Raw genomic sequence first — 11,190 nt, forward strand, 5'->3', positions numbered from 1 at the left:
CCAACTAGAATGCAACAATTTTCTAGTTTTTATAGTTTCAAGAGATGCAAGCCTTGCTTGTTTCATTTTTGATGTTTTGAGGGATACATTTTATTTTCTAACCAGTAAATATTTATCCGTGGTATCCTGTTATCTTATTTACGTTGAGTAGTGCAAACTAAATCATGTAAGATCTCTAAAATAATTATAAAATCTTTATATTTTCAAACACTACGGACTTTTTTTCTCCTCAAAATAGAGAATCCACTTATGAACCTGTACGGTCAGAATTTGAACCATAAAAAAAATGTCCTACCGGTTTGTTAGAAGACCATTAAACTGATGAATTCCGAACACAATTTTTATGTCCAATAATGAAATTCTACAGTTCGTTAGAACACAATTTATACATACATTTTCGTTACATGTTTTTGTAAGAGAGAGAAATTAAGATAGGAGATGTTGGTTCAGAAGCACGACGTATGAACTTACAAACTGAAAAAAAAAAAAAACATTACAACGGAAGTTCATCCAATAAAGTGAAATCTGTTAAGGTTGGGGAGAGCTTGTCAACCGGACTCGTATATAATTTGACAGCAGATCAATGCTACAGAAGAAACCAAGAACGCCACCAAGAATTTGCTGCTGGTTACATAATATTGAATAAATGTGTGAGCACAGTGGACATACGGAACGAAGCTTTCGTAATTCATTTCATGAGGTATGGTAGAGTGCAACTATAATATTTCAGATCAAATCGAAAGGAAGTACTGAAATACTTACCTCCACGAGTCGCAGTAGTAGCATTGTCATCCTGCGAACTAAAATCCCGATGCCTAGAACGGAAAGGCCATAAAGAGGATAAATTATTCCATCGCCACCCACCACGACGATTTCTAGCGCCATGTTCTTCTGTTCCTCCTCCTACACTGGACGAGGTGTCTTGACTATCGCTATCACCTTCCTCATGAGGCTGTTGTTGGTCATTGGCAGCCGGAAGCTCATTGCGACAAACAGGACAAGAATTATGAAGCCTCAGCCAAGGAACAATGCAGTCAGAATGATAGACATGTTTACACGGCATTTCTCTCACGTCAACACCAACTTCAAATTCATCCTTACAAACTGGAGAAGTTGATTCATTATTTGTCAGATAGTCTTGAGTCATCTTCACCGTCGGCAGCGCATCAATTGCCGATGCAGGAGCCGGAGACGGGCCAGGTCTATCATTTTGTGTTAGTTCCTCAATCAATTCGTTCAACCCTGGTCCAGCAAAATAATTCCTTGGATCAACAGCTCTGGGATCACTTGGGTTAAAAGTAGGCAGACTCGTATCCTCATCTTCATCCTCGTTGGTGGTTCTACGACGAGAACGACGAGAATGTGGGTTCTGGTTAGAAGAAGGAAAAAGAATGTCATAAGACCATGGAGCTCGACTACCATTATCATTTTCAAACTCCCACCGGTTTCTCCTGAAATCAAATTCAGAGCTGCTGCGCCTTCGACGGTGAAATGGATGTTGTTGCGGTGGCGGTTGTTGTGGATTAAGCAGCATAAGGGAGAGAGCTTCTAGCAGACGAGCTTCTGGAGATGCATCGATTCCAGAGAGATCAAGTACAAGTCTAGACCTTGGCCTAGGCCTAACTACATCAAGTTCATGTAAGAATTCACCAAAACACCGGGGACAAATGATTTCAGATGGGTTGTTTTAAGTGGCAACTCTGACGGATCGATGACACTGGTAACACCAATATAGACGGTACGTTCTGTGAATGTAGTTAACTGACCTAACATTTGAAGTTGGAGGTGACCCAGACATGTTGATGAGAAATTGTGAATGAGTGCTGATGAAAATGTTGATATTACAACAATTCTTGAGTTCTTGATATCTATTTTGCTTTTTTTTGGTGTTGCCGAAAGAAGGAAAGAGAGGTTAGTTAAAAGTATAAAGGAAAGCAAAGAATGACTCAACTAAAACTTCTACAATTAAACATTTCTGAGCAAAGAATGACTTGGGGAAATGCTGAAAAGCAATTCTGGAAATCTATTACTGTTACTCTTATATGTACTCTTTATGCAGTAACTTGAAAGGAGGTTTTGCTTTTCTGGTCAACTATTTATGTTCAATCGAGAAATCTTTCTATTGAAAAGAAAAGATTCCAAATGTGAAAAGAAGGGTTTACTCGATTCCAAATGCAGAAGATAGCAATGGGGTTTACTTGACATTCACTCTCATCCTGTGCCACAACCACATTAGAGCTCCATGCTTTATTTTGAGACATTGGGCTTGACAGTATCGAAAGAACGATATTTCGGGGACCATGGTTTTTTTGGGACCATGGTTTTATTTTGGGTAAAGACATTAGAAGTAAATCAATGTCACCCCTTATCTGGATATTTATATTAATATCTAAATTACTCTCCTGATTAATTTTGGGTGATGATTAGTTAGTGTTAATAATAGTTAGTGTAGTGATTAAGTTAAAGATGATTAGTGAGATTAAAAAATCAGATGATTTCTTTTTAAAGAAGTAGAATTATTGAGAGAGTAAAGTTAGAGAAGATGAAGAAGGAAAACATGAAAACGATGGATTTTACCAACCACAACCGGAGGAAGGATATTTGGGTACCCAGGTGTGCTTCAAACTTAGATAATGTTGGTTAAATTGATCCAAACTTTCAAAAAAAAAATGAATTTTTTTATGTAAATTTGGGTCAGTTCGGTTACCATATGTCAAGAACATGTAAACGAACACACCTGAAAGTGTAGTTCGGTTACGTTTTCCAAACACGCAGGTTACCGAACTTGCTCACTAATGGAGGTTTTGGTCGTACAGTGTAATGTTCGGTTACCTAGGATAAAATGGTAGGTAACCGAACTTTGAACTTAACAATTTATTTGGGTACATCTTGTGTGTTCGGTTGGTTCACAAACTTCAACACATTTTGCGAATCAACCGAACTGGGCTTATATATGCATATATGCAATTAGGCAAACGTTCGGTTACTGCGAAATTTATTTCTTGGCGAATTAGGTAGAGTTCGGTTACGAAGTTTCAAAGGTAGAGTTCGGTTACAAAGAAAACTTAACATTTTTGCGAACGAACCGAACTTGTGGACTTCTCATTATTTTCGTAAACTAAAGTTCGGTGATATCCTTATTTTGCGAAGGAACCGAACTTATGGACTTCTGTTGTTCTAATACAAGGAGCTCGGTTAAAAGTATTTTTTCTGAATCAACCGAACTCTATTGGCTAAGTTCGGTTACTTTGTAGTTTTAAAATTTTTTGCAAAAAAACCGAACTCTATTGGCTAAGTTCGGTTATTTTGGAACTCAAGATAGTGGCCACAACAACACGGTTCGGTTAGACTGGATTTGTTTTTTTTCGGTTCTAAGGGTGGAGTTTGGTTACTTTGTAGTTTTAAATTTTTTTGCGAAACAACCAAACAGAGAGTTCGGTGACTTAGTTTTAAATCCAATAGAACCGAACTGTTCTTCGTGTTCTTCATTTTCAAGAAGTTCGGTTAGTAAACTAGGGTTTTTTGGAAAATCAGCCTAACCGAACATGGCTCTGTAACTCCTACTAAAATCCTATTTTGATGATTTCTATTCGATTGAAGCAATCAAAATCAAATTAAAGTGAAGGGTTTGTTGGAAAATACCTCCGGAGTGGTCCCATGGCAGAATCAGGCTGCGGCTGGCGTCTTTTATACTCGATAAAATTATCATGTAACAGAACTTAATTGTGATTGCATTGATGTTGTTACATTTCTTAAATAGGCGGTGGTGGTGGTAATCGGTGGTTGGTGGTGGTGATGATCGGAGGTGGTGGTGGTGGTAATCGGCGGTGGTGGGCGGTGGTGGTGGTAATCAGTGGTTGGTGGTGGTGATAATCGGAGGTGGTGGTGGTGGTAATCGGCGGTGGTGAGCGGTGGTGGTGGGAGGAGGTGGTGGTTATATATATATAGGTGGTTATTAGGTTGGTTTAAATTAAATTAGGTTAAGGGTATGTTAGTCATTTCAACGTTTTAGGACACCCCTTATCACTATAGGGAAGGTGGCCTAATAAAACCATGGTCCCTTCAAAAAAACCATGGTCCCTAAAAAATCATTCTATCGAAAGTACCTCCTCCAGGATCCAAATCAACTACTCCCTCCGTTACTTTTTAATAGGCCAGTTTCTATAAATAAATATTTCAAAAAATAGGTCAGTTTCCTAATTGGGAAAGTCAAATGTTACTTTAATTTTCTGGGACCACTTTTCTTTTAACTTCTTTTGACGACAAGTGTTATGTGGACCATTTCACTTATTTCTTTGGCTGACAAGTGTCACGGGGACCATTTCACTTCACTTCTTTTATTGACAAGTGTCTAGAGGACCACTTTCAATAATTAGTTCTCTTAATTTCCTTAATTTTTCTCAAAAAAGAAACTGGCCTATTAAAAAGTAAAGGAGGGAGCATGTAGTTGTCTTAAAAACTTAAAAACCAATCAATAGATGGAAAATCCTTTTAACAGAATGGAACTCCAAGACATTTGGATTCTAAACCATTAACTAATCAGTTTATATTACCTCAAAGGGGTGTAATGCATCATGCATGTGAAGCAATAATTTCACATAACAACAACATCCGATGATGATTCATCGGCAATACGGCTATTGAACAACAAAAAAAGTACTTTCTTTACATACAAAAGTAATCTTACTAGTGTTCCATCTAAATCCAAAATGCCAGATGCCGACGTCATCATCAATAATCATCATTAATAATAGTTGATGATTCATGGAGTATTTTCTGTACGGATACCACTCTTGCTTTTAGAGAACAGTTTGCTAAACCCATTACGACTTTTTTCAGAACTACCAACACGATTTACAGATGAAGAAGCTGATGACGACGAAGAAGATGATGCCGGTGACTCTCCACTATTACCATTTGTGTTCCTGGAGAGACCAGAACCATCGTCAGCTGCTTGATTTGCAGTTGAATAAGCATCATTTGAGTGCAATTTCCAATATTCACCACTGCTTTTATCTGGGGTCAGTAATGACCCTCCTCCCACATTTATTTCAAGTGGCTTCTCGTCAGAATCCATCATAAAATCTTCCAATGTTGCCAGTGATTTCAGTTGCTGCCCAAGAGAAGCTATTGTCCTCTGACACTCTGCTAGTTTACCAGCTGCCACAGCCAGTTCTTTATCCTGCCAAAAGACAAACTTTAAATTTTTTAACCTGAAGATGAAATAGGTAAAAAGCTATCCTTCCATGATTCTTATCATAATAGGTAGTTGCATTCAATTAATATTGCATGCCATCAGCCTTCCCGGAGGAATAAAAGGTGGATCCATGTATGAGTAGTACTATGCAGTTGTTACCAGCCCGTTACGGCATTGTTTAGAAAAATAGCAGTTGATCCCACTTTGTGTGTGCCACTACTGCACCTACCTTGAAACACTGCTCCAATCTGAAGACGATCTAAATGCTGATTTAGATTCATTACCAATAATACCATCTCATTTATTATCACACTCATACGAATCAGATTTTCACCGTTTTTTTGTATAACATGCTCACAAGAATTTGGGTCATTTCAATATTGACCCCCAGGAGGGTTGTGACAGTGTACGAGTTAGTAGGGTGCTAGGGCAATATTGTGCTTTATAAGTTGTATGGTAATGCTCCTATACAGAAGATCGAAAGACTTGCCATGCTTCCTCCTTCCCTTCCCCCCAGTAAAATTTCAACATTCGCAAGTCATAAATAGCAAATGAAAGAGTATAAGATACGGTAAGATAACTAACCTGCTTTATCTTTAGCTCCCCATTTGAGTTGGTAGCTCGCCTACGCTCGGTTTCAAGTCTCCTTTCAGATAACTCTTCTTCCAGTGACTCACACTTGCTCTTAATTTCTGCTGACATTGCTCGTTCGTCCTCGACATCCATCTCTAATGAATCCACCTTAGCACGTAGTGTCGCAACCTCTTCTTCCATCACTAAAATTTGGGATTCCATTGCTTTTCGCGTTGTATTCGCGGATTCAATTTCTAATTCGATTGCCTGCTTTGCTACTGCTTCAAGACCCATCTTTTTTTGTAGCTCCAACAGCTTCTCCTCAGTTTCCCTTAGCTGATCCTCAGATGTCCCCAGACGATTTTGATTCTCAGCTAAAGCCTTCTCGAGCTGTGCTTTCTCCACTTCCATCCTCTCTAGCTTTTCTTCCAGTTCGGTTGTCCTCTGGATCATGGCATCAAGGTCTGCTTTTAATTGATCATGGTCCTGCCCCTTCTCATCATTATGTTGTTGGCGGGAAGCAACTGCTGTTTCAGTTTCAGTTTCAGGCAATGCTGCAAGTCTCTCCATCTCGAGGAAATCATCCAGGAAATTGATATCTGCGGAAGAGGCAGAAGCAAGGGCTCTACCACCAGCAACCTTCTCGTTCTTCTTGAACTGATCAAGCTCAGTGATCAGAGCCGAAGCCCATGTGTCTGAGCAGCCTGGCTCGGACTCATTCAGCTCCACAGCATTACTAATATTATTTAACTTGTGAGGTAGATCGTTTTCGATTGCAAGTAACCGGTCTCCACCGTCTGATTGGCTATCTGTGAATGATTCAACACAAATCGAGGAGGAAGAGGCAACAGTAAAAGATTTCTGATCATTGTTATTAGCCTTGCGAGCAGCGGCTCTGAGCCTGCGGCACTCAGCTTCAAGCTTGGCCACCTTTCTTATGCTCTCTAAACGCTGCTTTGCGGCTGATTCGGCTGCTTGGACACTCAAATCTCTCTCCAGAGTCATGATTTCGAGCTCTTCTGCTTGAGCAGAAAGCTCAAGCTTTAGAGTTGAGTTTTCCTTCTTAGCAGCCTCAAGCTTTGGATTGAGATCAGTACTAGAAATTTTGGGCTCAGCCTTGGCAGCTTCAAGTTTTTTCCGGAGCTCGTCAAGCTGGCTTTCAAGCTCAGTTTTAGTGGATTCCCATTCATGGGTTTTCTGAACAACAGCTTCGTGAATCTTATGTTCTTGTTCCTCTTTAGCTTGCCTAAGCTGTCTGACACACTCCTTAAGAGCCCCATCGAGCTGACCCACTCGATCTTCAAGCGCTGAATTCTTCTGAACTGCAGTTTCAAGCTGTTGCTTGAAGGCGGCCGCTTCATTTTCTGCCTTCTCCCATCCTAAGAATGGATATTTCAAACAGAAAAACCAGATTAACTCTTCATGAACAATATTCCTTATATTACTTACATTCTAGTACACATACTGGAACTCAGATTTGATAACAACCTCTTTTCAAAAGAGTCTTTCCACAGCAAAATACTTCCAAACTTTAGTTTATTAACAGTAGAATCAACTTATAACTTTCTGCAAGCATCTTTACCTGAAACCGCTTCTTCTGCAACTTTGGCATGTTGCTTTACTAAGTCCTCTTTGGCGCTGATGTTCAAAAGAGCTGCAGAAAGTTTTTCAGTCAGATTCCTCATATTGTCATTAACCTCTTCAACACTGGTTGCAGATTTCGATGTGACCTCTGGGGATTGTATATTATCCACGGGAGATGGCTTTGATTGTTCTTGCTGCATTAATTACAAACAGAAACAAAAGCTCATTACTTTTCTTACTATTCATGCACATCAGGATTGAAGTCACAAAATTGAAGAATACATACAAAGTGCAAGGTCTAATCATAAGGAACTTAGAAAGTAAATCTAATTATTGAAAAGTAAGCTAAGAATATTTGGTTATTTCCAAAGTAATAATGGATTCTTAGGGTCTCACTAGTCAGTTTACCTTCAAAAGCCTCAGGTTTTCGGGCATCATAGGAGGGAAAAAGAAACCAACTTAACAACTGGAAAACATGTGGATAAAAATATCAAATAAATGAAAGTAACTATTCCCACTCATTGATCAGATGCAATAGGATTTTAACATGGTTCTTCTGCACAATCAGAAACGCAGCCATTAATTTTTTTATCAAGTAGTTGGATAAAAGAACATTCCAATTTATTCACACTGGAGGATTTGGTTTGCTGATACTAGGTGCCACATAATAAATTTACTCGGTAGCCACATGGCTCAAGAGAGGTTCAACCTAGTGAATTTACTAATAGGCAATGACTTTATGGGGATTGCATAGGCATCACCTTTGAAATAAAGCTAAATGACTAGAAATGAATTTTCGTCCATCTATTAAAATATCGTACTTAAAAACTTTTTCGGAGAAATAAAGTCGTAGTGAAGTACGCCAACACTCTGTAAAAGTCAGTCCCAAATTCTCAATTCAACTGGTCTCTCTTGACAATGTCCTGACAGTACGCTGTTTAGCAACTGCAATGTCCAACATGTGCGTTCCTCTAGGATTAAAAAGATAGTATGATCATCTTCTGTTACCTGTGAATGTCTTCACCTCATGATTAAGAAGGGGATCTATCCAATAGACCCCTTAAAGAGTGTGAAGTAACTATTATTCTTTAAAGTTTGTGGTAAGATGATATCGTGTCTTAAGCAAGTAATAAAACTAGGGCAACGACAAGGTCAGACTGCGCATTTGCATTTCATTCTTCAGATTCTACTAATAGTATAGAAGTTTAATGTTAAAAAGGAATGTCATTATTGGTGAGAGTAGCTTGTGCTTTTGGGAATCCAACCAAACTGCTCTTCTGTACAATGAACATGTATTAACCATGCACATATTCTATTACAAATGTGCTTCTTGATTTTTCCTAAAGGTACATAACAATTTACACGTTTCAAGAAATACTATTGTTTGAAGTTAGTATAACCACCAGCTGAATGCTAGCATTCCTACATATATAGAATTTCCTAACAATCTTCCTAAACCTAGAATTACCTAGAAAACAGATATAACTTTTTCTTACCATCTCAGATTAGATGAACAAAAGTTTAGGTGAAGGAAGACAAACTTCTTAAACTGCATGCTTGGAATTGTCCTAGTAAAAATTCTTAGGATTCCCTCACTGACTGCTTTTCAACACCCGGGAACAGAAAACAAGTTTCATGCTTGATTTCTAGACATGGTAACCAAATTCCACATTCATAGAAACACACCAATAAACACTTTACATGGAAAAACCAAAGGCAGGCAATTCAAAAATATATACGAAAAAGGTCAAACGACAGGCGCAAATCAGCAGTATGAGACCCCAAGTTACAATTATCCAACTAGAATTCAATCAAAATGCCTGAGAGGAGAACTTAATCATAACTCTAAAATGGGCTACTCGTAAACCACCTACCTGTTCATCAGAGTATCTTTCAGAATGAGAAGATATTGATCCTGAGCTTTCTGTTTCGCCAGGACTCTTATCCGAAGAAGATCTCTTCCTCCACAGCCAACTCTTCCGATCCATTTCAAGATAATAACTGTAACCAAGAACACTCTAGCACCTTACACAAACCTCACCCCTGCATATACATTCTCATCAATCAGCAACAATGAGAACCAATTTAATACCAAACCAAGTACACACACACAAAAAGACACACCTTTTATTTGGGGTTTTCAATCTAAAATGACAGCCAAAGAGAAAAGGAAAAAGAATGGATTTGATAGATGGATAGATGTCAAAACCTAGTTTAGTTGATTGAAATGGATGATGATGATGAATAACTGTTTTGACAGAAGCAAAGAAAAAAGTAGTAGCCTCCTACTTCATAATCATTATCTCAGCTTTGCTTCAAATCCATCCAAACTTCACCAGAAAATAATTTTATTTTAAAGAAATAATATCCAAAATAGATTATGTTCAGTAGAAACTAGACCAAACACCCAAAACAGTTGAGAAAAAAAAAAATCAAAATTAGCACCAACCCATTGCTTACAAAACAAAGAATCTGAACAACCCAATTTCCCAAATTCAAATCCTTACCTAATTCCACATTAGAATGAAAACCCCCAAATTTTAACTCAAAGGGTATAATAAAAGTAATAAAAAAACTTCTGTCAAGAAAATGATACCCTTTGACTGAAGCCACAGATAATAGATCAGTAGAAGAAGACCCAGATAGAATAATTCAAAATCACAGATCAATCAATAAACAAATAAATAAAAAGAGCTGTTTTGTTCCAATAGAAAAATGTCAGGTAGAGGATGAAGAAGAGAGGAGAGGAGAGGAGAGGAGGAGGAAGGGTATGTGTTTCTTGTTTTACCTGCTACTGATTTGTTTTCATTTCAAAAAGAAAGGGGAGGGAAGAGCATGTGCAGTAGAAGGGAAAGACCTAAAAGAAGATGAAGAAAGAAACTCTCATAGAGAAGAGAGATGACCCCACTTGTTCAGCTTTTTTTGGGTTCTTGTTTTTGTTTTTGAAACTGGATTTTTGCTCCTTATTATTCCCGCGTCTCTCTATCCCCATTAAAAACTATACTTATTGCAGAAGAGAGAGGAGCAGCAGGGAGAGGAGGAGGAGCCACCCATATCACTGACTGCACTTTTCTTTTTCTTCTCACCTCAAACGAAACACACTCTATGACTCGCAGCATTTACTGTTTGGACTATTTTGGTTAATTAAGACCAGGGAGGAAAAAAAGGAGAACAGATGTAATAATTGTTTATTTGTTTGATCCTCTTTCTCAGGTTTTGTTGTGGTGTGTTTGACTGCATCGGGGTTTTGATGGTGGTGTTCTAGTGGTTGGCGCGTGGGACTTTATGAGAGGTTGATTTTGAATGATTTGGGCTCCTCCTTTTTGAAAAGGTAGTCCTTGAAGGAGTTTGAGTGAGTGATGCAACACTTCGAGTCATCGAGTGTGATTGGACTGGAGTGACGTGTCTAGTGGCGTATAGATAATGTAGTACATGTGAAGTATGTGACTCGGAGGTATTTGATTTTGAAGTTTGAAACCAATACAAAAAGTACAGCCATGTATTTGACTTCAGGGGTGTTTATCTGTCGGAGCAAGTAATGTGTCAAGTACGAAAGCCAAATATCTAATGTCTGTCCAACCAAAATATTTCAAGATTTCTTATTTTGCTGATAGTTTTGGAATTAAGTGGGTTTAGCCAAAAATATTAGAACCGATTTATGGGAAGGGGTGATAAGAATGGGGGAAAATCTAGACATAGGTAGAAGAAATTTGGAGTGTTTCTTCTTTTTGCTATTTGGTGGTGTTTTTAGAGCAGAAGAAATGCGAGTATCCGTAAGGATGCGAGTAAGGATTTGAATCAGCTAATAGTGGATGTTTAATAGGGGTTTGAAATAT

General features: G+C 38.4%; 2 protein-coding genes across 4 annotated transcripts; both read right to left on the reverse strand.

Moving 5' to 3' along the window:
• Positions 1-458: 458 nt before the first annotated feature.
• LOC113361352 (probable E3 ubiquitin-protein ligase RHC1A) lies at positions 459-1,776 on the reverse strand. Of its 2 annotated transcripts, none has more exons than XM_026604616.1 (2): positions 763-1,776; positions 459-621 (listed from the first exon to the last, which is right to left on the reverse strand). In XM_026604616.1, exons 1-2 carry the CDS (start codon positions 1,532-1,534, stop codon positions 587-589), a joined length of 807 nt encoding a protein of 268 aa, XP_026460401.1. In that variant the 5' UTR covers positions 1,535-1,776; the 3' UTR covers positions 459-586. The 2 variants fall into 2 exon arrangements, with proteins under 2 accessions (XP_026460401.1, XP_026460400.1); XM_026604615.1 differs by having other exon boundaries at positions 459-624.
• A 2,699-nt stretch (positions 1,777-4,475) lies between these two features.
• LOC113356470 (filament-like plant protein) lies at positions 4,476-10,489 on the reverse strand. 2 transcript variants are annotated; one of them, XM_026599622.1, is made up of 5 exons: positions 10,143-10,489; positions 9,229-9,397; positions 7,353-7,548; positions 5,783-7,149; positions 4,476-5,182 (listed from the first exon to the last, which is right to left on the reverse strand). In XM_026599622.1, exons 2-5 carry the CDS (start codon positions 9,340-9,342, stop codon positions 4,763-4,765), a joined length of 2,097 nt encoding a protein of 698 aa, XP_026455407.1. In that variant the 5' UTR covers positions 9,343-9,397; positions 10,143-10,489; the 3' UTR covers positions 4,476-4,762. The 2 variants fall into 2 exon arrangements, with proteins under 2 accessions (XP_026455407.1, XP_026455408.1); XM_026599623.1 differs by lacking the exon at positions 10,143-10,489 and adding an exon at positions 9,479-9,707.
• Between the last annotated feature and the right edge of the window lie 701 nt (positions 10,490-11,190).

Source organism: Papaver somniferum, chromosome 3 (genome assembly GCF_003573695.1).
Source record: "Papaver somniferum cultivar HN1 chromosome 3, ASM357369v1, whole genome shotgun sequence".
Classification (NCBI taxonomy): domain Eukaryota; kingdom Viridiplantae; phylum Streptophyta; class Magnoliopsida; order Ranunculales; family Papaveraceae; genus Papaver; species Papaver somniferum.